This window comes from Eptesicus fuscus, chromosome 9, assembly GCF_027574615.1.
Source record: "Eptesicus fuscus isolate TK198812 chromosome 9, DD_ASM_mEF_20220401, whole genome shotgun sequence".
NCBI lineage: Eukaryota > Metazoa > Chordata > Mammalia > Chiroptera > Vespertilionidae > Eptesicus > Eptesicus fuscus.
In genome coordinates, this window is record NC_072481.1 from 50,037,866 (window position 1) to 50,065,203 (window position 27,338).

Below are 27,338 nucleotides of genomic sequence, written 5' to 3' on the forward strand. Positions count from 1 at the left end.
GAAGCAAGATAAGTAGATCTGAGGAATTATATCAAGATTATATTCACTATTTGTTTATTTTTCTCTCCCACTAGAATGTAAACACCTAGAGGGCAGGAACTTTTACTGTCTCTCACCCTAGAAAAGCATCGGGCAAGTAACAAACACTGATTAAACATTTGATGTCTGAATTGATGGATGGTACTGAAGACTCTCCTGAACAAAGCCTAAAGTCAGTAGAGAAGGTAGTTAAACTTCTCCTGATGCTTAAATTAATGCTAAACCCAAGCCTAAATTCCTAGAGAAACTTTCTAAGTCTCTTGTTCCCAGTTTTCTGATGTAGTTAAGAAGATAAATATGAGATTTTACTGTTCTTAAAGATTATTAAGATAAAATTAAGTTTAAATATTTGAAAATAACCCTAGCCGGTTTGGCTCAGTGGATAGGGCATCGGCCCGTGGACTGAAGGGTCCTGGGTTTGATTCCAGTAAAGGGCGCATGCCTCAGTTGCAGGCTCCATCCCGGGCCCGGTCAGGGCATGTGCTGGAAGCAACCAATCGATGTCTCTCCTACATCGATGTTTCTCTCTGTCTTCCCCCTCCCTTCCATTCTCTCTAAGAATAATCAATGGAAAAATATCCTTGGGTGAGGATTACCAAAAAATAAATATTTGAAAATAGAATGTATGATTATTAGTGTATCTGTAAATAGTGACTCCAGAAACATCCCCACTGTTCAGAAACTCAGTCTTCCTATTTCACTTTAAACACATTATCAAAGTACATCATAAGTTCACCCACACCCTCTTGTAAGAAATATTTGGATATCCCATATATTTAATTTAAATGAAGTAGAATTAAGCCCAACCAGCATGACTCAGTGATTGAGCATCAACCTACAAATCAGGAGGTCACAGTTCAATTCCCGGTCAAGGTATTTAACAGGTTGCAGACTCAAATCCCAGTGTGGGGCATGCAGGAGGCAGCCGATCAATGATTCTCTCTCATCATTGATGTTTCTAGCTCTCTCTCTCCCTCTCCCGTCCTCTCTAAAACCAACAAAAATATATTTTTTATAAAAAGAAAAGAAAGAAACCTAATAGAATTAGAACTACCATCAGGCATTTTATATATTTGACAAAGGATAACTATCAAAGCATGTAATTACATAAAAACTTTAAAAATTTTTAGCAAAACTTAGAAACCCATTTTCCTTCAAAGCATATTTTTACTAAATGTTAGTAAACAATACCACATTTCTAGTAGACAGAAATTATAAGCAATTTTTCTCTTACCTAGTTTTACAGGAAAGCCTGGAGGAAGCTTCATTTGAACAAATTCTCTAAGTTTGTTAAAGTGCTTGAAGGGAGCTATCACTTCCAAAACATTCAATATTCTGAGAAACGAAAAAAGAAAAAAAGTTTTCAATTTTAAAATGGATTTCTTTGTGTCCTTATGTTGTTTTATAACCACAAGCTTCAAACTTAAGGATGAGGAAATGATACCTCCTTCCTCTTGAATATTTTGTTTTTATTATTCTTTTTACCGTGCCAGAGTTTATAACTTTTACATGTTACAGTGCAAGCATAATTTCCAGTTGTTTGATTTTAGGTCCATACATAAATGGATTCAAGGCTTCTTCTTCCTGAAGTTTATACATTCCTGAATTCTTTAAATCGCTTCACTACTTAGGTGTTTAAATCCCACTGCTAATTTTTTGTGTGTGAAGTGTTTTTACTAGTATGTGCTTAGTATCCCTTCATTTCTTGCAAATTTGATAAATTAGTGTTATTTTTTGCATACTTAAAGGAAATTTGGCTGGCATAGCATTTCAGTTTATAATTCTTCCCCTCTGAACTACAATTTCATAATGTCTCTTAGCATTCAGTATTGCACTAGTCATTATACTGAAGCTTCTTCCTTTCATGTTTTTGGTTTGATGGATTTTACTTTTTAATTGAATCTTTATTGTTGAAAGTATTACATATGTCCCTTTTTTCCCCCATTGACCCCTTCTAGCCCACTCCTGCCCCCCACCCCAGGCCTTCAGCACCCTACTGTCTATGTCCACTGGTTATGCATATATGCATACAAATTCTTTGGTTGATCTCTGCCACCCACCCACCCTTCCCCACCTTTCCTCTAAGATTTATGGCTTTTATTTTCAAGTAGTTTTATTTTTCTTTCAAAAAGGGCCCATGGCTGCTATATTTCTTGAATTCTTCTGTCTTTTTAAATTGCCTTTATATTTAAATGACATCTTAGCTAGATATATTATCAGATCACACTTCCTTTGCTTCAGAAATGCTAAGATGTGAAAAAATGTAAGGCCAGCCTGTATTTTAGCCTCTTTCTGCCTGAATGCCATTAGACTTCAGAGAGAGGGGAAGGAGAGGAAGAGACAGAAACATCAACATAAAAGAGACCATCGAATGGCTGCTTCCTGCACGACCCATACTGGGGATCGAGCCCACAACCCGGGTATGTCCCCTGACCAAGAATCGAACTGGCAACATTTTGGTGCACCAGATGCTCAACCAACCGAGCCACACCAGCTAGGGCCATTAAACTTCTTTATTAAAGTCCAAGTCAAACAGTTTCATCAGGATAATTATTGTTACTAATCTAATAATCATTCTTTTATCAAATTTCCTTGGACCCTAATGTTATACTACAGATCTAGTTTTCCACGGTGATGAAGCAAGCGTTCCGCCAGGCCGCTCACGCTGCCCGCTCTCAACGGCCACCCCCCTGGGACTGGGGACTCCAGCAAGGCTGAGAGGACTGGGCCCTGCCATCTTGTGGCTATGGGCACCACCATCTTTGTGATGGAGTGATGGTTAATTTGCATATTACCCTTTTATTAGATAGGATGGTATTTTGGTTACATTTTGGAAGGTCTCTATATCAGTGGAACACTAAGAATACTTGTGTTGACCCATCTCTGTCTCCCATAAATATTACTTCTCTAATTACTTTAACCTATTCTTTTACTGCATTCACTATGAGCTAACAAAATTAAATTTTTTTGCCACATCTATTCTGTTCATTATTGTTTCTAAAGTATCTGCTTTGCAATAGTGATATTTAGTGCTTAATTTATTTCATTAGCATTACAATATTCTTTTGATTTCATTCTATTGACATCTCATCTAAAGTGATCTAGGTTATTCATTTCATTGTTTTAATGGTTTTCTATAGCATTTACAAAAAATTTTCTTTCTTTGACCTATGTTTTATTCTAGAATGGATTATTTGTCTGGCTTTTATATGTTATGTTCCTTTTCAACGTTTTTTTCAGAGGACATTGTTACAAATGCCACATTTATAAGTTCTAATATACCCATTTTTTCACATATTAACATCTCTGAAATTGGGATAACTCCTAAAGCTGATAATATCCTATAATTAACCACATTTTTCTTCTTAATTAGAATATAAAACTGATACATATTTTTATTTGCATCTCTCTGATGATCAGTGACTTTGAGCATATTTTCATATGTCTCTTGGCCATCTCTAGGTCCTTTGCCCATTTTTTAATTGGATTGTTTATCTTCCTTTTGTTGAGTTGTATGTATAGTTTATGTTTTGGAAATTAACCCCTTTTCTGATATATCATTGGGGAGTATGTTCTCCCATACAGTGAGTTCCATTTGCATTTTGAGGATAGTTTATTTTGCTGTGCAGAAGCTTTTTAGTTTGAATGCAGAATGGTGTGCCCACTATGGAAACCGTATGGCATTTCCTTGAAAAATAAAAGTGGAATTGCTGTTGAACCCAGCAATCCCACTTCTGGGAATATATCCTAAGAATCAGAAAACATCAGAAAGAGTATTTGCACCCCTGTGTTCTTAACAGCGTTATTTATTTACAATAGCTAAGATCTGGAAACAGCTCAAGTGCCCATCAATAGATGAGTGGATAGAAAAGCTGTGGTACATTTATACAATAGAACACTACCCAGCTATAAAAAAAGGATCTCTTATCCTTTGAGACAGCAAATATGGACCTGGAGATTATTATGCTAAACAAAATAAGTCGGTCAGAGAAAGACAAGTATCACATGATCTCACTCATATGTGGAATCTAATGAACAAAATAAACTGACAAACAAAAAAGGTCCAGAGACATGAAAGCGTGCATCAGACTGAGAGACCTCAGAGGGTAGGGGTAAGGGGTAGCAGAAAGAGATTAACTAAGTAACTTATATGAATACTAGTGATCCGGTGCACAGATTCGTGCACATTGAAATGAAATTAATTAGAAGGTGGCCAGTGAGGCAGGAGTGGACAGGATTGGGCTAGATGGGCCACACATGCTCTGGAGCCAACCTCCCGTGGTCCCTCCCCGGCTGGCCGCAGCTGGGGCGGTAGCACACCTTGAAGGGCATCTGCGGAGTGAGCGGGGTCCCTCCAGCAGGTGGGGTCCCTCAGCCTGGCCTATGGGGATCAGGCCAAAACTGGCTCTCCGACATCCTCCCAGTGGTTCCGGATTGTGAGAGGGTGGTTCTCAGGTGACACACCCTGAAATCAGGTTCCCTCCTCTCTGGTTCCAGATGTGTCACCCGAGAACTGCAGCTGCCAAGTCACTGCAGCTCAGCAGCTCCTGCACTGAGCGTCTGCCCCCTGGTGGTCATTGTGCGTCATAGCTACCGGTCAGATGGTCAAACGGTCGGACGGTCGCTTAGGCTTTTACATATATACTAGAGGCCCAGTGCACAAATTTGTGCACAAGTGGGGTCCGGCCAGTCTGGCCCCAATTGGGGCAGACTGGGACTGGGCTGGTCGAGAGGAGGAGATGGTGGGAAGCTGGCTGGCCGGCCAGTCCTGACCGGGGCCCAATCAGGGCTGGGCCAGCTGAGGGGAGGGGCCACAGGTGATTGGCCAGTGGGCCCCACACCCAATTGGGGTTGGGGGGCTGATTGAGGGAAGGGGCTGTGGGCAGTGGGCCAGTTGGTCCCTCCCTGTGGTCCCCGTGGGTGGGTGATGCTGATCGGGGGCCAGCAGCCTGGGGGAGGGGCCACGGGTGGTTGGCTGGCCAGCCCTGTCCCTGATTGAGGTGGGGGGCTGATCTGGGGTGGGGCTGTGTGGGGGGGCAGAGCTGTAGGAGGTTGGCCAGATGGCCCCATCCCCTATTGGGGTGGGGGTGGCAATCAGGGGCGGGGCCAGCTGGGAGAGGGGCTGCAGGCTGATTAGGGTGATGGGGGCCCATAGGGGTTGGGGCCGGCGGGGGGGAGAACTGTGGGATGTTGGTCAGCCGGCCCTGCCCCCTATTGGGGTGGAGTGTGATTAGGGGCGGGGCGGCTGGGGAGAGGGGCCGCAGGAGGTTGGCGGCCTGGGCCCCCTATTGGTGTGGGGGGTGCAATCAGTGGCAGGGCCGGCCGGGGGGAGGGGCTGCAGGCCTATCATGGTAGGGCAGGCAGATCAGGGGTGGGGCTGGCCAGGGGGAAGGGCGGGGGGGGGTGTCTGGCCAGCAGCCTGCCCCTGATCAAACTCTCCCACCCGGATCAAAGGTGGGCTGGCCAGCCCCACCCCATTTGGGCCAGTTTGCTGGCCATAGTGGGTGTCATAGTGACCGGTTGTACCAGTCATTCCGGCATTATGATCGCTGGCTTTTTATATAGATAGATATGCATAGCCCATGGACACAAACTATAGTGCAGTGAAGGCAGGAGCCAGGCTGAGGGGGGTGAAGCAGGGGTGGGGATGATATGGGGGACAATTATAATACTCTCAAACAATATAAATAAATTTTAAAAAAGTAAAAAAATATAATAAATTTTAAATTAAAAATATTGGTGCATCTTTTAGACAGCTGGGTCCAATATCCTATCTAATAAAGAGGGAATATGCTAATTGGCCATCACGCCCTCACAAAGATGGCGGCACCCACAGCCAGTAAGGAGGGAAAATGCTAATTGATTGCCATGCCCTCAAAAATGGCGGCGCCCAGTCCCCTCAGTCCCGCTGGGACGGCAGGCATGTGGCACAGCCGGACCCACCTCCAGGCCGGTCCAGCTGCTCCACGCACCTGCCTCCGGAGTCCCCCAGTCCCCTCAGTGCCCCCGCCGCCCAGGGCCGCCCGAGGCTCAGGTAACCAGGGCCGGCCGAGGCTTAAGCTGCCAGCAGGGGCAGCTGCAGAGGTGTGATGGGGGCGTCGCCTTCCCCTGATCGCCGGGTCACCTCCTGCCCGAGGGCTCCCGGACTGTGAGAGGGGCAGGCCGGGCTAAGGGACGCCCCCATCCAGTGTATGAATTTTCATGCACCGGGCTTCTAGTATGATAATAATACAGATATGTATGTATGAATAACTCCCTTCCCATATTCTATTTATCTCCATCGCTGATCTATAGCTTGAGGGCTGTATAGCACATTCTATCTTCTTTTCTCAAGTTAGGCTATTGGGGGGTATGAGACATATATAGACTGTAGAAAAATGTAGGTCTTGCTCTATTCTATGATGATTTCTTTTACTGTATTAGGCCAGAGTGATAGGGGAAGGAATTATGAAAGGAAAATAGCCTAAGGCTTCAGTCTGCTAACTGAATTTTTTAAAAAGATCTATAGTCTTTAATTGATTCATGAATCAGACAACATCCCACCCAGCACCTTAAAGAGTACTCTAAATTTTTTTATGAGCATCTGCTGAGTACAGTTTGAGAGATGTCTATTGCAGTATCTTACCTAATAATAGACAAACATGTAAACTGACCATGCCTCTGCTACGCCACCAGCCAATCAGGAGTGATATGCAAATTCACCCAACAAATATGGCGGTTAATTTGCATACACAGGCGCCGAGTGACAGGGACAGGCGGGATGCTTGTGTCGTCGCCATGGCAATGACGCAGGCATTCTGCCCCACCTCCGGTCTCTCAGGGCCTCTGGACAGCGTGGGAAGGCGGAGCTGGAGTGGAAAGAGGCGGCTCCCGGAACGGAAAGAGGCGGCTCCGGGGCGTGAGCAGAAAGAGGCTGGGCCGGAGTAGAAAGGCAGTGACGGCAGCCAGGGAAAGAAAAACCCATTCTAACACGAATCTTTGTGAATCAGGCTTCTAGTTGTTTATAACAGTGACAAACTACAATCAAAATATTTATCAGCAGGGGAATGATAAAACAAATGACAATAAATCAATACTGCAAAATAACAAGAAGAGAAAGAGACACTAAAAAGTAATTACTCTAAGAATTGCAAGATACATTCACTTTTTAAATGAAAAAAGAACTCACAGAACAAAATGTAGACTATGCCATTTTTATAAAAATGCAAAAACATAGACAATCCTAGATAAAAATATAGCAGTTATCATCTATTAACAATTACTAAGATGAAAGTAAACTATCATTTTTATTCTATAAACTCCATCCTGTTAGATTATTAAATAAAACGTATGTATTGCCCTAGCCAGTTTAGTTAGTGGATAGACCATCGACCTGTAGACTGAAGGGTCCCAGGTTCGATTCCGGTCAAGGGCACTTGCCTGGGTTGAGGGCTCAATCCCTAGTAGGGGGTGTGCAGGAGGCAGCTAATCGATGATTCTCTCTCATCATTAATGTTTCTATTCTCCCTCTCCCTCTCTGAAATTAATAAAAATACATTTTTTAAAAATACAAAACAAAAATGTATGTATTTATGTATTATTTTTATAATAAAAAAACTATACAAACATTTATCTGATTAAAATAATAAAAATATTACTATTTTGTGAACTAAAAAATTTAGAGAAGGGTGCACACACTATCAAAGCAATGACTATTTACTTTTGCATGTCAAAGGCCTCAAATGAACCACTCAGATACAAATATTATTACAGTCTTTAGGGTTTAGTAGCTTCTTTGTATAGGTAGTAACTAACTTACGACTGAATTCCCAAGGGAAATTCCTGGCTCATGGCTATTGTGGCTTTAAATGTTTTCTTATTCTCTTTGCACACCAGTTCTCTACCAAGATGAGGAGCTCTAAAATAGAAAAATATATGTATTAGTAAACTTTTTCCATGTCTTATCATCTTCTTAAGAAGAATCTGTCCTTTTCCAATGACACTTACTAATATTTCAAATTTTCTTACTCTGAGCATAGAAATAAATTAAAATTCTGATAAAAGAAAATGAGACATGTATAAGAAATAAGACAAGGATAACAAAGTATAAAAGTTCAGAAAAATGATCAAATCTCACATTGATATAATTTAATAAGCACTTTTAGGAACAAAGCAAACCACACAAAAACTGTATCACTTGTGTATCTTTAAAATCACTTATTCAACTCAATCTCTGTTATTGTCTACAGTTCTCAGCATGATCAATAAGAAATGATGTGAAGAATAAAGAATTCTACATTCACTACAGAATACTGTACAATGGAAACATTTTGGAAAAGTTAGAAAAGTATAATAAACCTTTCAATACAAAAAATAATAATCATTGCAACTTCTTCCTAAAAATGAGGGTAGGCAATATTTAATTCTCTGCCAAAGAAAAATACTATTTTCTGTGAAGGATTATACTTTACATGGCCGGCCAGAAAAATAACTTATTTATTGATTCATTCAAAATAGTTGTCTTACATCATTTTTTTACTCAACAAATATTTGCTGAATACAAAATATGTGCTAGGTACTCCAGGAAGTATTAGTAATAAAATATTAAGTAAATTTCTTATGTAAGGATGGTGAGAAATAGCCTGGAATAGGCTAACACACAGAAATAATGATCAGAGATGGAGGAGCTTGAAAAAACAAAAAGTAGAGAAATAGTGAATGGCCTTCCTTATACATTGGTCATCCATCTCTGGTCATTATTTCTGTTTTTACAAATTATTCTGTTTAAAAACCAAAGAATCCAAAATAAACAAAATGAAAGAAAAAACACTTACTTTCCATTTTCAGCAGATATATATTCTTCCCATGTAATAGTGTTCTGAGGAGGAGGGGTAAGGGACTGTCTTCGAACCGGCTGCCAAAAAAAAAGAAAGAAAGAAAGAAAGAAAGAGGCAGAGGGACAGGGAGAGAGAAAAAGACAAACACACAGAGTGAAAGACAGACAGAGAGGGAGACACAGAGGAAGGGAGGGGGAAAATGACATTTTTAAAAATATAAAATAAAGCTATTTTAAGCTACTTATTTTAAATAAAATAAGCTATTTAAACTACTAAACTGTTTAATCTCTTCAATATAATTCTTTAAGAGTTTACTTCCAAGATAGTTCCATGGTGATTTAAGCTCTATCAATTTTTTTCTAAATCTCAAATAAGAAGAGAAGTTACCAAAGTAATAAAATCCATTCAATTCAATGTTTTAATAATCTAAAATGTTCTTGGCATTATGCTAAAAAGTGAATATGAAGTATAAAAACTAACCATGACTTCAAGGAGTTTAGAATTCAAAGAAAAATCCATATATGAACAGTTAATCAGAAATACAAAATATATTATTAAACACCAAATGAGCTTACAAAAAAATTGAATAGTACAGGAGCTAGAAAAAAGAGCAATCTTCTATGGATAATAAATTCAGATTAGGGGATTGGGGCTCAGATTGTATGAAAGTCAAACACAGACCACTTATTTGATCAACACTGATAAAAGGTCATGTCCGATTTTAAAACTTACTCCTATGTCTGTTAAATATGCATTTGGGTCACTATAGAGAAGCAATATACTTAGAGCCAAGAACTGATCTTTGCTACTTCTAACTCTGTTGACTTCAGAGAGATTAATTTCTTTAAACCTCATTTTCCTTTCTACAAAGTGGAGCAATGACACTCATCTCATTAAATAACTGTAATAATTAAAAGAGATGAAAATACTTTTAACAAGGCCAAAGTTATTTTGGCGCCCTGGGCATTCCCTTCACACCATCTTCCACTGGAGTCTCTGAGCCCTGGAGGACAAGTCTATGTTCTATTCATCTTTGTTATCAACAGGACAACTATAACAATATGTTATAATAAAAGTTATGTGAATGTGGAAAAAAAACAAACTCCAATGTTTTAAACCAACATAAATAAAAAAGAAAACTCACTGAGGTGCATATGAAATCACTTTTTAACTTGTAGAAGCTGAATTTAAATTTATGGCACTTAATTCAGATTAGGCCACTAGAGAATCCTTTGTTATTCGCCAATAAAATGTTTTGTTATAATAATCACTAAAGTACATACATTTGAGTAACTAACCTGTGTTTATGTGACTTGCAAGTTGACGTAACACATAGTGATTTTCACACTCAATTCATTTTTATATTACCAGTTGTGACCAAATGGCCATTAATTTCAATACTGGTATATATGTTTTTTAAAACTTTATTAAGATTTTAAATACAATTCCCCATTACAATGGAATTGTCTCTTGAATTTGATAGGTTCCTCCCTTTATTCTTTTGACCACCTATTTTTTAACTGTGCATGTTAATTTATATGTACATTTCCTGAAAGCTTATTATTTCGGTTTAAAAGAACTGTATTCCCAGAACTATCTATGAAACGCATACAAGTATTTCTTTTCTCCTTTAATGCCCACTGTGGAATATAATTAAACTGGTATCAATTCCAAGCTGCTTTCCCTGTGTTTGTAAATTCTGTGTGTGGGAGGGGAAAAAAACAAGAGCTATTTTTATCATTTTTATAATTAAATACCAATTCTGTTTTGATGTTCTTTCATCCTGCACCATGCCAGATTCAAACAAATCAAATTATATGTATAGATGAATATAATAGAATTAATATTGTCTTTAAATTTCTTCTATTTATAACTGAACTCCAAAAGGATTCTCAAATATAATTAATCAGTTCTTCCCTATCAAAAGTCCAACACCATACTAATCAAAATCCCAGCAATTGTTTTATCTTTCATAGAAATTGACAAGTTGATTTAAATATTCATCAAAAACTGTAAAGTTCAAGGGGCTATGATTCACATAGAAAGTGTTTTATTTCTGCTCAGAAGTCAAAACCTTGATTATTTAACTTAATTCGTATTACTTTGTTCTATTATGTGGCCATCTGAAATTAAACTATATCTTAATTTCAATGTGTAAAACTATAACTTATTAAAATGCCATCTGCAGACCCCTTTAACAATTCAAGTACATCAAATTACAAAGAAAATTAAGTTGTATGCTGCAGTTTTAAATACAGATAAATCAGACAATCAGAGACAATCGGCAAATGGTCCATAAAATACTATTCTACATAGTTTTTCCCCCCATATATTCATCCCAAAATGGTTTGCTGCCAAAGTTAAACAAAAGTAGCAATAAACACCACAACAAAATTATTTAAAATAACTAAATAAAATGTAAATCACAATATAAGTCCAAAGAAATGGCCTTTTTGTCTGGTCAACAATGGGTGAGAGAAGCAGTTCCAAAATTGAGCTCAGCATTTTCTCTCTCAATTTATTTCTATTTCCTGAGCATATCATGTCCTGCATCTCCTACTTATCAAGATATCAGTAAATACCAGGTGGGCTTCTGAAAAATGAAGTCTGGTAAAGCTCAACTCTATCCCAAAGCCAAAAGAAACCTAAGGAGTAGAGAGAGGATCTGGTGGGAAGGAAATAGATCACACTAAACTAGCACAATCACAATTTTAACATTGAATGGGGATTCTCAAACATTTTACATCCTGTACTTATTTAATTGAACTACATGGTTGATTCACTCAATACATGCACTTTGTGAATGTTAAAATACTTTCCTGGTACACATGCACGCGAACACACACACGCACACACACACACACACACACACAGTATTACCATGACTTAGTTGGAACCTGGCATACTATGGGAAGTTATAGGCTAGAAATGATTTTATAAAGTAAGTGGACCTTTACTTCGGCCTTCAAAGCAGTCGATGATTTCAATTAATGAAATAGGAAAAAGAATATATGCAAAGGAACATGGATTAAAAATTAATACTGGGTTTCATGCTTATAAAATGATTTAATCTATTTGTTAGTGAAGTCTCAGAGACCAAGAACAGACTCACACACACAAAAATATCACTAAAGGCAATATAAAAAAACCCAAAAGCTGTATTGTATATAGTAAACAAAACCCACGAGTGTACTTATATAAACTCACTAAATGCCAGGAATAAAGTCTATCCCCTCTCTCCTTAGAAAATTATAAATTAGAAGTGAAAATTATACCTCAAAATTTTGTTCCATTATGTTTCCACCTTTACTGAGACTCTCCATAATGGCCTTATTTCGAAGAATATCTTCTTCACTGAGATGTTCTCTTCTTTTTCTTGATTCTAAAACAAGTCCATTCACCAAGTAAAAGTCTGCCAAAAAGTTTCCTACTCTTTCCTAAAACAAAATCAAATATTTCAACATAATAAAAAGATTACGTTTGCAACAAGAAACTTTCAAAGTAACATACTTATACATGTTTTTCCATAAATATGTAACATTAAGGCATACATAAATAGTCCTTTGGTACTTGAAATTATTGAATTATCTTATACATTCTATTAAGCTAAAAAATATATTAAAATAGAAGCCCGGTGCACGAGATTTGTGCACTTGGGGGGTGGGGAAGGGGTTCCCCTCAGACCAGCCTGAGCCCTCTCGCAGTCCAGGAGCTCCCGGGGGATGTCCGATTGACAGCTTAGGATATCCTTAGCGCTGCTGTGGAGGGGTCAGAGGCTCCTGCCACTGCTGCTGTGCTTGCCAGGCCAGCCATGAGCCCAGCTTCTAGCTGAGCGCACTGACCACCAGGGGGCAGCTCCTGCGTTGAGCGTCTGCCCCCTGGTGGTCAGTAAGCATCATGGCGACCGGTCATTCCACCGTTCAGTGGATTTGCATATTAGCCTTTTATTATATAGGATTACACATTTCAAATTTGTAAAGAAAAATTTAAAACACGCCTATGTATGGCAGTTAATCTGAAAATGAGTTAAATTTAAATAAAAATACCACATAGTATTCCTTTAGAATCTACTCCCAAGTAGCACAAAGCTATCTGAAAACTTTATTTAGTTAAAGTCAAACATCATAAGTATCAAGGAGGGGTCAGGGATAATTACTGTTCCCATTTTATAGATAGAAAAGAAAGTGGAATAAAAAGAAATAGTCTAAGTCACATAGAAATCTCTAGGACAACTAGAATTAATTACCTGTTCCAATACTCTATTCTCTAACAGGATCAAACCTCAAGTTACATTTGCTTACTATTTTCAACAAAGAGAGAGCAACAGAGCAGTCCAGCTCACCAATACAACTGTTTACATTAGAAATGGTAAACAAGAGGTATAAGGGACATCAAGAAGAGAGTTGTTATTTCCTTCAACATCACACATTACCCTTTTAACTCAGACCCAAGAGGAGGTCAGAGTTTCAAATGTTTTACTTCAAAAAACATGATGGAAAGCAAGCTTCCTAGTTCCACCTGCATGCAAATCACTTGGTCTCCTTCTTACTACTGTTTTCTGGCATTCCAAAACTATGTGTTTAGAGTTGTTTCCATGTCCACCTTGCTTTTGGTGGCTCTTTTACCAGTCACCGAAAGCAAAGCATTCTGCACTTGTTTCTACCTACAAAATGGGAACTATAAGCATTACTGACTCCCTCCTTACCTGTCAAAGATTTAAGAAGATCACCTAGACGCTGTTCAAGAGCTTTGAGCTGCTTAGCAGTAGCACTAGATGAATAGCAGCTTCAATTTTTATCTTCTCTTGAAGTGATCCTTCTAATGCTGTCCAGAAGAACAGAGTACAAAGAAATAAGACTTAAGCCAACAAATGGATTGCAGTATAGGAGCTCACAACTGGGAATCCTATATGCTATTTGTTGCCAAATAAGCTTAGAGAGGAAAGCTGATGAGCCTATATCTACAGTGAGGATTTTTTTCTGTGGTTGTGAGATACTCAGGTGATAATTATCAGTTTTTGAAATCTCATAATAAAAAGTATTTATTAAAAGTAAACCATCAGAACAGTAAAAATTTTAAGTGAATAGTCTCTATAATTCAGCCATTTTATTTCTTGCTATCTTTAACAGACACTGCAAAGGAATGTAAAAGAATGCAACATCATTCATAATGGCAGAAAACTGGACAAAATGTGTGTCCACTCATTTAAATGTCCAAAAAAAAAAGAGCCTGGGTAAATAAACTACATAGGATTATGAAATACTATGCATTTGTTAAAAAGAATGAAGCAGCACTACTAATAAGAAAAAGCACCTAAGACATACTAAAGAGAAAAAAAAAGTTGCAAAAAATAGGTATAACACTTTATGAAAAATAAGTATCAACAACTAAAGCTACAGATTACTGTAAATACATATTTATGGAAAGCATATAAAAAGGTCTGAAGGATATATAAATGGATAACCTTCTGCAAGGTGCTCTGGGATTGTGAGTAGTAGCCAAGGGGTACATTTAACTTTGTATGTAAGGTTGTGTGGTGGTTAATTTTACACCAATTTGGCAAGACTATGGTGCTCAATCTTTTGATCAAATACCAGTCTAGATGTTTCAGTGAAGGTATTTTTTAGAAGTGATTAACACTTAAATCAGTAGACTTGGAATATAGCAAATTACCCTCCATAATGTAGGTAGGCCTCATCCAATCAATTGCAGGCCTTAAGAGCAAAGCCTATTTCCCAAAGGAAAAGCAATTCTGTCTCAAGACTACAACATAGAAACCCTGCCTGAGATTCCAGCCTGCAGATTTCAGAATCAAGACCATACCAATTGTTTCCTGAATTTCCAGCCTGCTGCACTGCTCTACAGATTTCAGACTTGCCAGTTCCTACATTCACATGAGCCAATTCCTTAAAATAAATCAGTCTCTCCCTACCTCCCCGCTTTCTCTCTCTCTAAATATCTACTTATACATCTACTAGAGGCCCAAGGCACGAAATTCGTGCAAGAGTAGGCCTTCCTTCCCCCAGCTGCCGGCACTGGCTTCCCTCTGGCACCCAGATCTCGGGTGCTGGAGGGAAAACTGGGTCCCAGGTGCCAGAGGGAGGCCGGTGCTGGCAGCTGGGGAAGGAAGGCCTACTCTTGCATGAATTTCGTGCATCGGGCCTCTAGTGTAATATAAGATGAAAATAATTTTTAAAAGCAGTAAGTATGGCCCTTAGCTGATCTGATTACTTATTCTTTTTTCTTTTTTTTAAATTATTTTATTGATTTTTTACAGGGAGGAAGGGAAAGAGATACAGTTAGAAACATCGATGAGAGAGAAACATCGATCAGCTGCCTCCTGCACACCTCTTACTGGGGATCTGGGGATGTGCCCACAACCAAGGTACATGCCCTTGACTAGAATCGAACCTGGGACCTTTCAGTCCGCAGGTGGATGCTCTATCCACTGAGCCAAACCAGTTAGGGCTGATTACTTATTCTTGACTTTAAAATTTTATGAAGTGCTTCTTCATGTGTTTAATTTAAAAAATATCTGAGAGCCCTAGCTGGTTTGGCTCAGTAGATAGGGTGTTGGCCTGCGGATCGAAGGGTCCCGGGTTCAATTATGGTCAAGGCCACATGCCAGGGTTGTGGGCTTGACCCCCAGTGGGGGGCATGCAGGAGGCAGCCAATCAATGATTCTCTCTCATCATTGATGTTTCTCTCTCTCGCTCCCTCTCCCTTCCTGAAATAAAAATAAATAAAGTATGAGAATATTTCAAACATCTTTTAAAAAACTTTTTCTTTATTGATTGCTTTAGAGAATGAAAGGAAGGGGGAGGGGGAGAGAAAGAAACATCAATTGTTGTTCCACTAACTTCTGCATTCACCGGTTCCTTCTGGTATATGCTTGGACCGGGGATCAAACCTGCAACCTTGTTGCATCAGGATGATACTCTAACCAACTGAGCTACCCGGCTAGGGCTTGAGCATTCTTACATAACCTCTTCTTGACAGATGAAATGGTAATTACGGGAAAATTTACAATTCACTAAAGAGAAACCTTCAGTGAAATTTAATTTAATGACAGTATTATAAAAATGTAAGCATACTTCATTTTAGTCATATATATGGAATACTGAGAAAAGAATATTAGATAAGTAAATAGTTTAGAAGTCTAAGAGTAGAAAGAAAAAATATCCAGGGAAATGAATTCAAAAGTGTATCCCTCTTTGTGGTCTTCCTAAGGAATAAAGCATTAGAAATATAATGGAACCATGTGAGGACAAGACAGCTGACAAAAAGAATCTTTCCCAGCATGGAATTCAATGGGCTAAACTTTCTCTCATGGCTTCTCTAAGAATATGTTCCAATTCTGTAACCAACCATTATAATTCCCTATGTGGTCGCAAAGTGGAGAGAATAAACTATTTGAAGACAATTCAGTAAGCTACTTCTTCTTGCATTTCCATCACCTCATTTTGGCCACATTAAATACTAAACATCTTTAAAGTTGAAAAATCTAGATTTGTACATACTGTTTTATCTTCCCGAAAAAGCCATCCTGTTTGGGCACGTGTGAAAGAAATTGATTTGGTTGATAGAGTTGCAGAGTAAATATCACTACTCATTAAAATGTCAACCTCCTCTTCTGTTTCCATCTCTGATTCCTGGGGTGGGGGTAAAAGTTAAATATTAGAACCTAGGTTTTCAAAAGTTATTAGCATGACATATGAAAATAAAATGTTATGAATTTCTAAAAAGGAAACAAATTCTAAAAAATGTGAAATGCTACTTATTCTAAAACAATTACAGAATTTTAAACTACATATATCTAAGTAAGTTAGAATTATGACTTATGAATCTATAAACACAGGATACATGAAATACAGTACTCTTACACTGTTATAGATAATGTAGTTGAAACAATACTAGGTTACCCATTACAGAAACATACAGTATGTAGGGCAATTTTAAAAGATTACTTAAAGAATTAAGTTGACAGGTGTGAGACAAAATGTCCATATGAAGGTTTCATTTTCTTTCAACATAGATGAATCTTACTTTAGTTCTTTTTAATCTAAAGACCCACCGCTATCATTTGAGCCTCTCTTTCTCAATAGTTCTTAAGTGTAAGGAAAAAAAAGGGGTGGGGGGGTCAGAAGGGAGGGAAGGAAGAAAGAAAAGCAGTCCAGAAGGGACCTGCTCTGTATTTCTTGGGGGGGAAAAAAAATCCATTCATATCAACCTATGACTTCTAAACTTGATAAGTAGCCTTACTTCAGGTTTTATTCTCTGCATATTCTCCAGTGTTGGCACATAATACGTGATCAATAATTATTTTTTAAATGAGAAAAAAAAGAAAGCTTTGTGCTTGCTTCAGGAACAGAAAATTAAGAAATCAGGTACAGAAGGGTAAGTGAGCAGGTATAAGATGAGATTCTATCTTTACAGGCCAAGAGAGAGTCACTGATACTTAGGACCAAAGAGTCTTAAGTAGGAAAAAAAAAAGGAGAAAGGCAGAACCTAGAGAGCTCACTGGAGAATAAGAACTGTGCACGAAGTTTACAATGGCTGGAGGCTTGATTTCCCACACCTCCTTATTTCTATACTAGAGGCCCGATGCACGAAATTCGTGCAAAGGGCTTGGCCCTTGCAGCCGTGGCGGCTTGCCTCAGCCCTCACAGCCCCAGCTTCGTCTGGAAGGTCATCCAGAAGGACGTCCAGAAGGTCATTCGGCTGTCCAGTCTAATTAGCATATTACACTTTTATTATTATAGATAGATTATCAAGAGGCCCATTTTCTATTTTTCACCACTGAACTTTCACCCAGATATAGTCCACTTCTTAATCTGTCGTCTATAGAAAAAACAGCAATACCTTGGGACTGGGATAGTACCATTTCCTTCACCCTTACAAGTGAGGAATGGAAACTCTTGACATTAATACTAAGGTACAAATGTATTTCTGGTAACCCAAACTAATTCAGAACACAATTTTCTAAAGAAAATTTTGGGCTGACATAGGTTATACAGAACTGTCAGACATTATCTTTCAAATATATTACAATCAATTAGGATTCTGTGTATTAGCTTGAGAATAACAGTACATATAAGACTGTGAAGAAATTTGCCTTGCGTTTCAAACACCCTATTTTTAAAGAAACTTTTAGAACATAACTCTTCTATAAATCATAGACTGATCATCACATCATTGAAAAAAGCCCTATTAGTGCCGAAACCGGTTTGGCTCAGTGGATAGAGCGTCAGCCTGCGGATTGAAGGGTCCCAGGTTCAATTCCGGTCAAGGGCATGTACCTTGGTCACGGGCACATCCCCAGTAGGAGGTGCGCAGGAGGCAGCTGATTGATGTTTCTAGCTCTCTATCCCTCTCCCTTCCTCTCTGTAAAAAATCAATAAGATATATTTAAAAAAAAAAAAAAGAAAAAGAAAAAAGCCCTATTAGTTACAACCATTCAACAAACATTTGTTGAACAGGTATTACTTATATATGCACATTAGAATAAACAAGTATTTCCTTCTTAAGGATTATTGTTCAAAACCCAGCTTATCTGTAATTTTTAGGCATAAAATACACACATATACATACCTTAAATACCAGTCCTTTGGTGACTTCATCAATACTATAATATCAGCTAATGTTTATACTACTAGCCTTAATTTTTAGTTTCCCTTTCAGTACCATATTTCCACTTACCTCTGCCTAGTTAGCTATGCCATTCTCATTTAATATGCAATAGGTCAAATTATTTATTAAATATCTGAATCTATAAGAAAGGTCAGCAAACTATGGCCAGCAGGCCAAATCCAATCCACTACATTTTTCATAAAGTTTTATGGGAATATACCTATAATCATTCATGTACATAATATCTCTGGCTGCTTTTATACTAATCACAGCAGAGTTGAGTAGTTGTGACAGAGACCATATGGCATGCAAATATATCTAAATATCTAAAATATGTATTATCTGTACCTTTACAGAAAGGTTCCCAAACTCTGGCCTAGAATGTACTGATGCTGTATTAGGTACCAGAGACTACAACTAAATGAACCCCATAACCTTGAGAAGCTTAACCCCACAAAGGAAGAAAGCCACATAAACAAATAGCAGAAGAGGGTCTTTGATACCATATTCAGTGAAAGCATAAAGAAAACAATGGTCACCTGGCAGGGGAGGAAGTGACACTAAGTAGTGCCCCTTAGGTATGAGGGTGCAAGAAGAAGGACATTCCAGGAAGTGGAAACAATGTGAACAATAAAATGAATGCTAAATAGCCTGGCATGTCTAAAAAATTGCAAAGAGATAAGTACTACTGTATCTAAGACAGCAAAGTAATATAAAGGCTGGAAAAGCCGGGTCACAGAAGGAACCATGTCATGCTAAGGAATGTGGATTTCACTCTTTAGGAATAGGAAACTTTAAAATGTCTTTAAAGAAGGCAGGTTTCATAATTTGTTTTCAATGTTCAATCTATCTCCAATATGTGAGATAATTTAGAAGCAGAACAGAAGGGGGCCAGGAAATCATTTATAAGACTTGTGATAGTCCAGTTGAAAGAAAATATGTCAAAAATAACTCCCAGTTATCTGGATGAATAGAAAAATGATGTCATTCACCAAAAGAAGGAAAATTGGGGGGGGGGGGGGGAGGCAGGTTTGGAGGGAAAATAATGAGTTTAGCTTTAGACAAACTAAATTTTGAAGTTATCTTAGAGACATACATAATATCCCATTTGAGTAGATAGGTCTCCACTCAGAAGATTTATCTGGGATCCAATATATACTTTGTGAGAATAGAAGAGATTATTCTGCCAGTTTATAAAAATGAGAACCACATCAGAGGCAAATCAAGATTAAAGAGGTGAGTAGGGAACAGGGAAAGGAGAATAAGATGGAGAGAAAAGAACAACAGACTAAGGTCAATTCATACGGAAATGAAAATTTTAAGAACTGAGTTATCAATAATAGCAAATACTTCAGAGAAGTCTAATAAAGAGAAAGTTGAAACAAGTGTGCTGGTTTTAGAAATGGACTCAAAATGAGCATTATCCAAAACCCCAAACGTATTTCCTTTTCCAAATAACCCAATTTTATCAGTGGAAAGCGTCATTCCACTCCTCAAGACAGAATCACTACACTCACCCTTAAATCTTTCCAATTCTTAATTCACTCAATCTATTAGCAAGTCCTATTATTTCATTCTTGGAAATGTAAGTCATAATTTCTTTCTTAATTATTCACTACACCATCCTAGTTAAGAACCTCGTCACCTCTCAACTGTATAACAATAACTTCCCTGCCTCCAATCTCTTCCTTTTCCAATCCATTCTGCATATCAGCTATGTGATCTTGAAGATGTCATTTAATATCTGTAAGCCTCAATTTTCTCATGTGTAAAATGAAGATAATAGAAGTATTTACTTTGATAGGTTAAAAATTTAATGATAAATACTTTTTAATTAAAGGACTTAAATAATAGTTCCAATATGCTAGCAATTAATGCTTAATATACTATATATAATAGTAATAGATATACACTATTAATAAAGATCCACTATCCATAGCACCTAGAAGTGTCTAGCATTTACTAGGTCCTTGATAAATGTTTAAGAAAGGAAGGGAGGGAAAGTGAAAGAAATACATAAGATTAATTCACTTAAATTACTTGTAGATCATATCAATAATTTAAGAATCTATGACTCTGTTACTAACTACAGCAAATCCTAAGTTATCTTTCTGGCTTTTAAGACCTGCCATAAACCATGTTCACATACTCATAAGAGAAAACTTTACTCTACTCAGATCTCTTTTCTGTTTCCCCAAAAGACCATTCTTATTCCCACTTCCCTCACTTTACTCACCCTGTGCTCCACAAGGAATACCTTCTCCTCTTCCAATCTAAATCTTCATTGCTCAGTGCCAGTTAAGACACTACTTTTCAATAGTACACATACAAGGTAACTAAGATCTCATCAACAGATATGGTAGTAGGAAGTTCTAATCTAAGAGATGTTGAGGAAGGAACTATAAGATGTGGTGAATGACAATATGCGGAAATGAAGTGGGGAAAAATAACAACAAAATTTAAAAAGTGACGAAACAAAATGTTGACTAAGAAAATTTTGTAGTACTATCAATGACAGAGATACTAGAAAAGCTTTGTCTTTCCAGCATCTCTAAAAGCAGGGAAAGGGGAATTCATGGAATAAAGGATGAGGATAATGGTGCATATAGTTTTCAATGCTGGTTGGGTAGGCAATAACAACATGGATTTCTGATGTGATGAAAGGAAGATAATTTTGTACTTTAAGAAGAAAATGATAAAAGAAAGGCAGACAAAGAGTGAGGAAAAATAAGAGTACAGAGAATCAAAGTACAGATACAGAGATAGGGATGGTCAGTAACATTTTAAAAGAAGCTAAGGTTGTAAGATAATAAATGGTGAAAGGGGCAGCACAGGTTCAACAAATGAGAACTAAGAGAAAATGAAGTTCACATAACTAGCAGATCATCGGTGAATTATGAGCAAACAGACGCACTGGTTTGGTCAAGATGAAAACCAGATGATAACATATAAAATAAAATAAAACTAAAAAACTAGTAGTAAGAAAATAAAAGCTTTAGGATCAATCCCAATTATACCTCAAGCCCTCTGAAACAATTAGGCTGACACTTGGTTCCATACAAAGTCATTTTTTAAAAACCATTTAGAAGAATGCTCACCTCATGGTGTATTCGCTGATAAACTTTTTGTTCATTGTCTAATACTACAAAAGATTCAGAGGGTGCTGCATCCCCATTGAAAATGAAGCTTAAATCCCCTCGTTGGCACTTCATGTCAGTAAAGTCTATGAGAGTAGTGTCAAGCCTGTGAAAGATATGTAGATGAGAAATTCTGACAAATAAATTTCAATAACAGTCCATAATTAAACCAAACTTTTTCCTTCTAAACTCAAACCAAGATGCTAATACCATATTGCAAAGTTAAATTTAGAGAGAAAAAAACTAAATTTAAAATATCTTATTTAAAAAAACACACCAAAAGAATATTTAAATATATTCCATTTTACTTGTATTTCATTTTTCTGAATATATACTCTAATAAAGATTGTTTCCCCATTGCTGAAATATTGTGCCTTTGTTCCCTACCATTTCCCTTACTGTAACAACTTCATAAAAATAACAACTTCAGGACAGAAAAAGAAAGCAGACCTAACATTCTGATTCCTTTAAGACCATGTTACTGACTCAGCAGAGCAATTAAGAGGGTTGTAAAAGCAATGGATGTACCACATTCTTAGCATTTTGCTCTACATCTATGCCTTATCCCTAACTATCAGGTACCAAAACTTGCTTCATCCTTCCACTTGGTAACCCACTTAACTTATTCCAAAATCTTTTAGCCTTTCTGTTTGACTTCCCAGATTCAATTAGCATTCTCTTTTCCAACATCTCCACAGCTTGAAAATCTTATGGATCATTCCCATGTCAAAAGCTCATAGATTCACTTCAGTGTATTTATTGTGCTCTTTGGTAACCAAGACCTGACACAGTCTACCCCAATGAGTTGGTCTCAAATTTCACAAATCACTACTTGCTGAAATTAGAGAGAATACTGGAATGGAAAAGTTCCCAAGTACCCTAAAGTCCTTCAATCTTTGAAGACTTTATAGATCACATCAGGACCTCTCTGACTAGCTGCTCAAAACACAGTCCTTAATCTAAGAAATGGGTTGACACATTTGTTACATGATGGTGATCATGCCCAAGGAAACATCTTGGCTACTGAGTTCTAATGCAATTATAAGAATTCATTATTTTGTAGGCTTTTCAGTTTTCACCCTGGACAAGGCAAAGTGAATGGGCATTCTTGGTTTCCCTACACAAAAAGGCTGAGAAATGAAACATCTCACACACTGCATCAAAAGAATAACTCGGGTTATTTTTAAAAGTAAAAGTGAGCCCTGGCTGGTGTGACTCGGTTGGGTGTCATCCTTGCATCGAGGTCACTGGACTGATTCCCGGTCAGGGCACATGCCCAGGTTGTGGGCTCAATCCCCAGTATGGGGTGTGCAGGAGGCAGCAGATCAATGTTTCTCTCCCTCTCGCTCTCAAATCAATAAAAAACTTTTTTTTAAAAAAAGTGAAAGTGGTCCTATTAATAATTTTACCAGGGAACAGGGATGAACCAGACCAAACAGGAAAAGTTTGATTGCAAGGAGCTCTTTTCTGAGCCATATAAAATACACATATTCCCTCAGAATGAAATCAAGAAGCAATAAAAAAAGCAAGTCACCAACTCCTGTAGGGATGAACCCTGTCTGCTGCTTTATAACTGAATTCTGGCTTCTGGTCTGCTGCCAGTGGCCTGCTATTGCACTACTAGTGCTTGTACTGCTAAACATGTCATGTTGTTGCTTGTACATATGGCATAAGAGAAAATAATGCTAGTTGAAGGGTTATCCCTCCCCTTTATAAGGTGTAGACTACTGATAGTATCAAAAAGAGACAGATCAATTTATGTAAGTGCCCTATTTGGACTCTAAGCTTCAGCTACCAGGAAACTCTATCCCCTACATAAAAAAAAAAAAAAACTTTTTAAAAAGGGTAGGTGGCCAGAACAGTCTCTGTCTCCATTCCATTCTTGCCCATCCTGGATGAGAGTGGTAGTGAGTTGCAAGGGGTAAGGGTAAAAATAGTGAGAAAAGAGATACAAAGAGAGGCAGAGACAGATTTACATGGTGATATTTAAGCTCCTAGATGTAGTCACACCTAAGATCAGTAACAGTCAATTTTTATTTCATCTGTACTTTTATAATTTGCAATTGAAATAAGACTATCTAATACATCTCCTGCAATATCCCTGACATATTATATTGCCTAGTAAATATCACACATGCCTCATGATAAAATTTATATTTTAATGTATTTACTCCTTTGCTTTAAGCCTATGAACCTAAATATTAATTTTTGATATGTAATGGCATGAAGAACAAAAAATTCTTTATATAAATGCAAAGATTTAAACAGAAAATACTTTCTGAGATAAAAACTTGAAAAATGCCAAATAGCACTGAAAAAGGAAATAGAGCCTTCTCTCGAGACAGGAAAAGCATGAAATGGGGCAAAGTTTGCAATGATCATTTCAGTCAGTGGGTACAGATCACCTCAAATTATTAAAATTAAGTGAAAATGTTTTAGTATTCACAACAATAAAGCTGCTCACACTTTCCTATTTCTACTAAAGTATTTCATCTCTCCTTGACACAAAAGAAGATATTTTACATGATAAGATGCCTGTTATGAGGTATGAGTAAACTTTAAAGATTTCTTTGATATAGTTAAAATTCAGCTTCATTTGAAGTGATGTTTTAAAAAACTAAGTCTTTTGAAATTTAAATTTGAAAGTTTTTATTTAATGTTAACATATTTTTTAGAAGCTAATTCTTGTCATATATGCAAAAAAACTTTGCCAAACTTCCTAAAATCCAGCCTTTCCATTAATGTGGTAAACTTTGTTTAGAAATGAGAGCTTTAGAACCTATCACATTTCTCCTTCATCCTCAGCTGCTGGTAAGCCCTAGGTCTGAGTGTCTTACTACATTAAAGTAGCTTCCTCTTATCCTACATTTCTATAACAATGATTCTCCCTCAGGCTCCTATTCTCATGTCTCCATTTTAACCATTTTGTGGTTTTATTATCTATATTTATTATATAATATTCATAATAAAATTTACTGCCAAAAGTCATATATGTAAATGTGATATAATTTTTTTAAAGAGAAAGTGCCTCCTTTTTTTTTTGCTATTTCTAAAAATCAAACAAATCTAAAACTAACCTTTTTTTTAAGTATAGCACATGGAAGAAAATACTATTCTCCCAAATTATCTACTACCTTTGGCAAGTGCCTATATTAAACATTTTTAAATTGATGAATCATTTTTTATGAATCCATAATATACTATTAACAATGGGCTACTGAATTAAACCTACATCATTATCAAATCCTTTCCTAGTTTCTCTTGTATATTCTTCTGTAATTTCCAAGGTTTCTATAATTACCATGAACTTAATGTGCATGAGCACTTTAATAATTAGAAACTTCAGAAGAGGTTATTTTTTAAAAAAACAAAAATCCAGAAACTTCTACTTTAATCTAATTCTACTGCTTGAAAATAATTACCCTAGAACTTACTTCCAACTAAAGGTTATCTCTTCCACTAGAATTCAACATATTACATAATGAATTTTATACAGTTGGTTTTTTTAAATTTCTGCCTTGTGACATGGTAGGAACTGACAGGAAGTTGGAGGTCCTGGCTCAGATACTAATTTGCAAAGTGCTCCTGTAAAAATCACTTCACTTTCTCATCTATAAAACAAACAGTTTACATGAAATAATATTTTAAGACATTTCCAGTTCTAATCACTTACATATCCAAATTAATATTCTGGATATGTATAAAGATATATATGTAATATTATATATATGTATATATAATTTATAAATATACTAATATACATGTATATACATAAGTTGGCATATTCACTAGCATTATATATAACTTCCATATACTTAATTTACAAATATACCTACATTAATATAAAGCTAAAGATATAAGGAATGATAAAAGTAAAATTCTGAAATGAGTAAAATAAATGTTTTCCACAGGATCCAATCATCAATCTTAAGTTTTAAAAGGAAACAGAAGAATATTAAATTTAGTCTTAAAGAGTTCACTAGAATAGATAAATGATTGAACAGATGAATGGATTCATGGATGGGTACATTGGGAACAGAAGGGTATAAGAGTAGGGAAAGAAGGACAAGAGTTAGGTCTTCTACTTATGTGTCCCTTATTCCTTAAAAAGCCAGGATCAAGGAGATGACCATCTTAAATCTTCTTAGTATTACATCATGTTCTTCACTGTTTGCCTTCTAGATATTCTGTAGTTGAATAAGAATAATACCTTTGTTTTAGTCAAGAGTTGATACCTTTGGTTATCTGTATATAGTATGTCTCAAATGAGATAAAATGTTGTGACTTTATTACAGCATGTTTAAGTTATAAAATACTACATCCTAATGTAAGCTATTACTACAGGGGCGGGGGGAAAGCTTCCTCTAAATCTCAATTTTCTATTACTCAGGAAAAAAAATCAAATCACCTTACCTGATATTGATACCTTGTTTATATATTTTACATGCATCGGAAGGCAGAATTCGGGAAAGTAAAGGCACTGTATTTTTTAAAAAGAAGAGGTAAAAATTAATTAGAAGAATAATGTGAACATTTTAGGAATTAATCAAAATTATAATAATTTCTTTTAAAATAGTATTTTCCCACTTAAAGTAATATGTAAAGCAATTTTGAGCAAATTCAAGTATCTATTATTTAATTGTATTTGCTGTTTGGTTCACCACTTTCCCCACCACCACCCCTGCCCACCACCAGTAGCAGAGTTGATAAAATGTTCCTCATGGTTACATATTGTAGGATATTATTATAGACGAGAAAACTATGCCCTTTGGTAACTAAACCCTCCTGAATGGGTAACTGGATGGACCTGAATCCTATTTGATCCTTTAAATATAATGTGATTAAATAGTAGAAAATAGCCCAGCTGGTGTGGCTCAGTGGTTGAACAATGACCTATAAACCATAAGGTCACAGTTTGACGCTCTGTCAGGGAACATGCCTGGGTTGCAGGCTCAATCCCCAGTGGGATGCGTGCAGGAGGCAGCCAATCAATGATTCACTTTCATCACTGATATTTCTATCTTTCTCCCTCTCCCTTCCTCTCTGAAATCAATAAAAATAAATTTTAAAATAAATAAATAAATCCTATATAATAAAAAGCATAATATGCAAATCAACCAAATGGCGGAAAGACTGGTGGGCGGGGTGGCAGGACTGGTGAGCAGGTGTCTCCAGGCCAGCCAAGGTGCATGCCAGTGGGCAGAGGGAGGGGATGGCAATGGGGTGGGAGTGAGGGTGGCGGCAGCAGTGGTGGGGTGATTCGGGGCGGGGCCGGCCACTCACCATCCCCGGGTCGCTTCCCACAGAGGGCGGCCACTGGCAGCAGTGGTGCAATGGGGGGCGGGGCCAGCCGTTCGCCACCTGTGCCGTCCCGATTGCCTGCCAGTCACCTCTCACAGAGGGAGGCCAGACTGCAGCTTAGGCCCGCTCCCCATCAGTTGGATATTCCCTGAGGGCTCCCGGACTGCTAGAGGGCACAGGCTGGGCTGAGGGACCCCCCTCCGAGTGCACGAATTTTCATGCACCGGGCTTCTAGTAGGTAGGTAGGTAGGTAGGTAGATAGATAGATAGATAGATAGATAGATAGATAGATAGATGAAAGTAATGTGTATAACAGAAAAAGTCATTTTTAAATCTAAATAATTGAATTTGAGTTTGAATCCCATATGTGACCTTGGTTACTTAAGCACACAGAACCTCAGTTTCAAAATCTATA

The 27,338-nt window shown here is 37.4% G+C and overlaps 1 protein-coding gene across 2 annotated transcripts in view; it reads right to left on the minus strand.

Moving 5' to 3' along the window:
* ANKRD13C (ankyrin repeat domain 13C) overlaps nucleotides 1-27,338 on the minus strand; it is a 77,533-nt gene that overhangs the window by 4,309 nt on the left and 45,886 nt on the right. The window contains exons 6-12 of one of the 2 annotated variants that reach the window (XM_054720967.1): nucleotides 26,036-26,102; nucleotides 21,584-21,728; nucleotides 16,376-16,507; nucleotides 12,131-12,292; nucleotides 8,853-8,932; nucleotides 7,838-7,936; nucleotides 1,274-1,374 (exon numbers count right to left, since the gene is read on the minus strand). In XM_054720967.1, the coding sequence (XP_054576942.1) occupies nucleotides 1,274-1,374; nucleotides 7,838-7,936; nucleotides 8,853-8,932; nucleotides 12,131-12,292; nucleotides 16,376-16,507; nucleotides 21,584-21,728; nucleotides 26,036-26,102 (786 nt within the window). The remainder of the gene's footprint in view (nucleotides 1-1,273; nucleotides 1,375-7,837; nucleotides 7,937-8,852; nucleotides 8,933-12,130; nucleotides 12,293-16,375; nucleotides 16,508-21,583; nucleotides 21,729-26,035; nucleotides 26,103-27,338) is intronic. The other variant, XM_054720968.1, reaches the window with a different exon arrangement.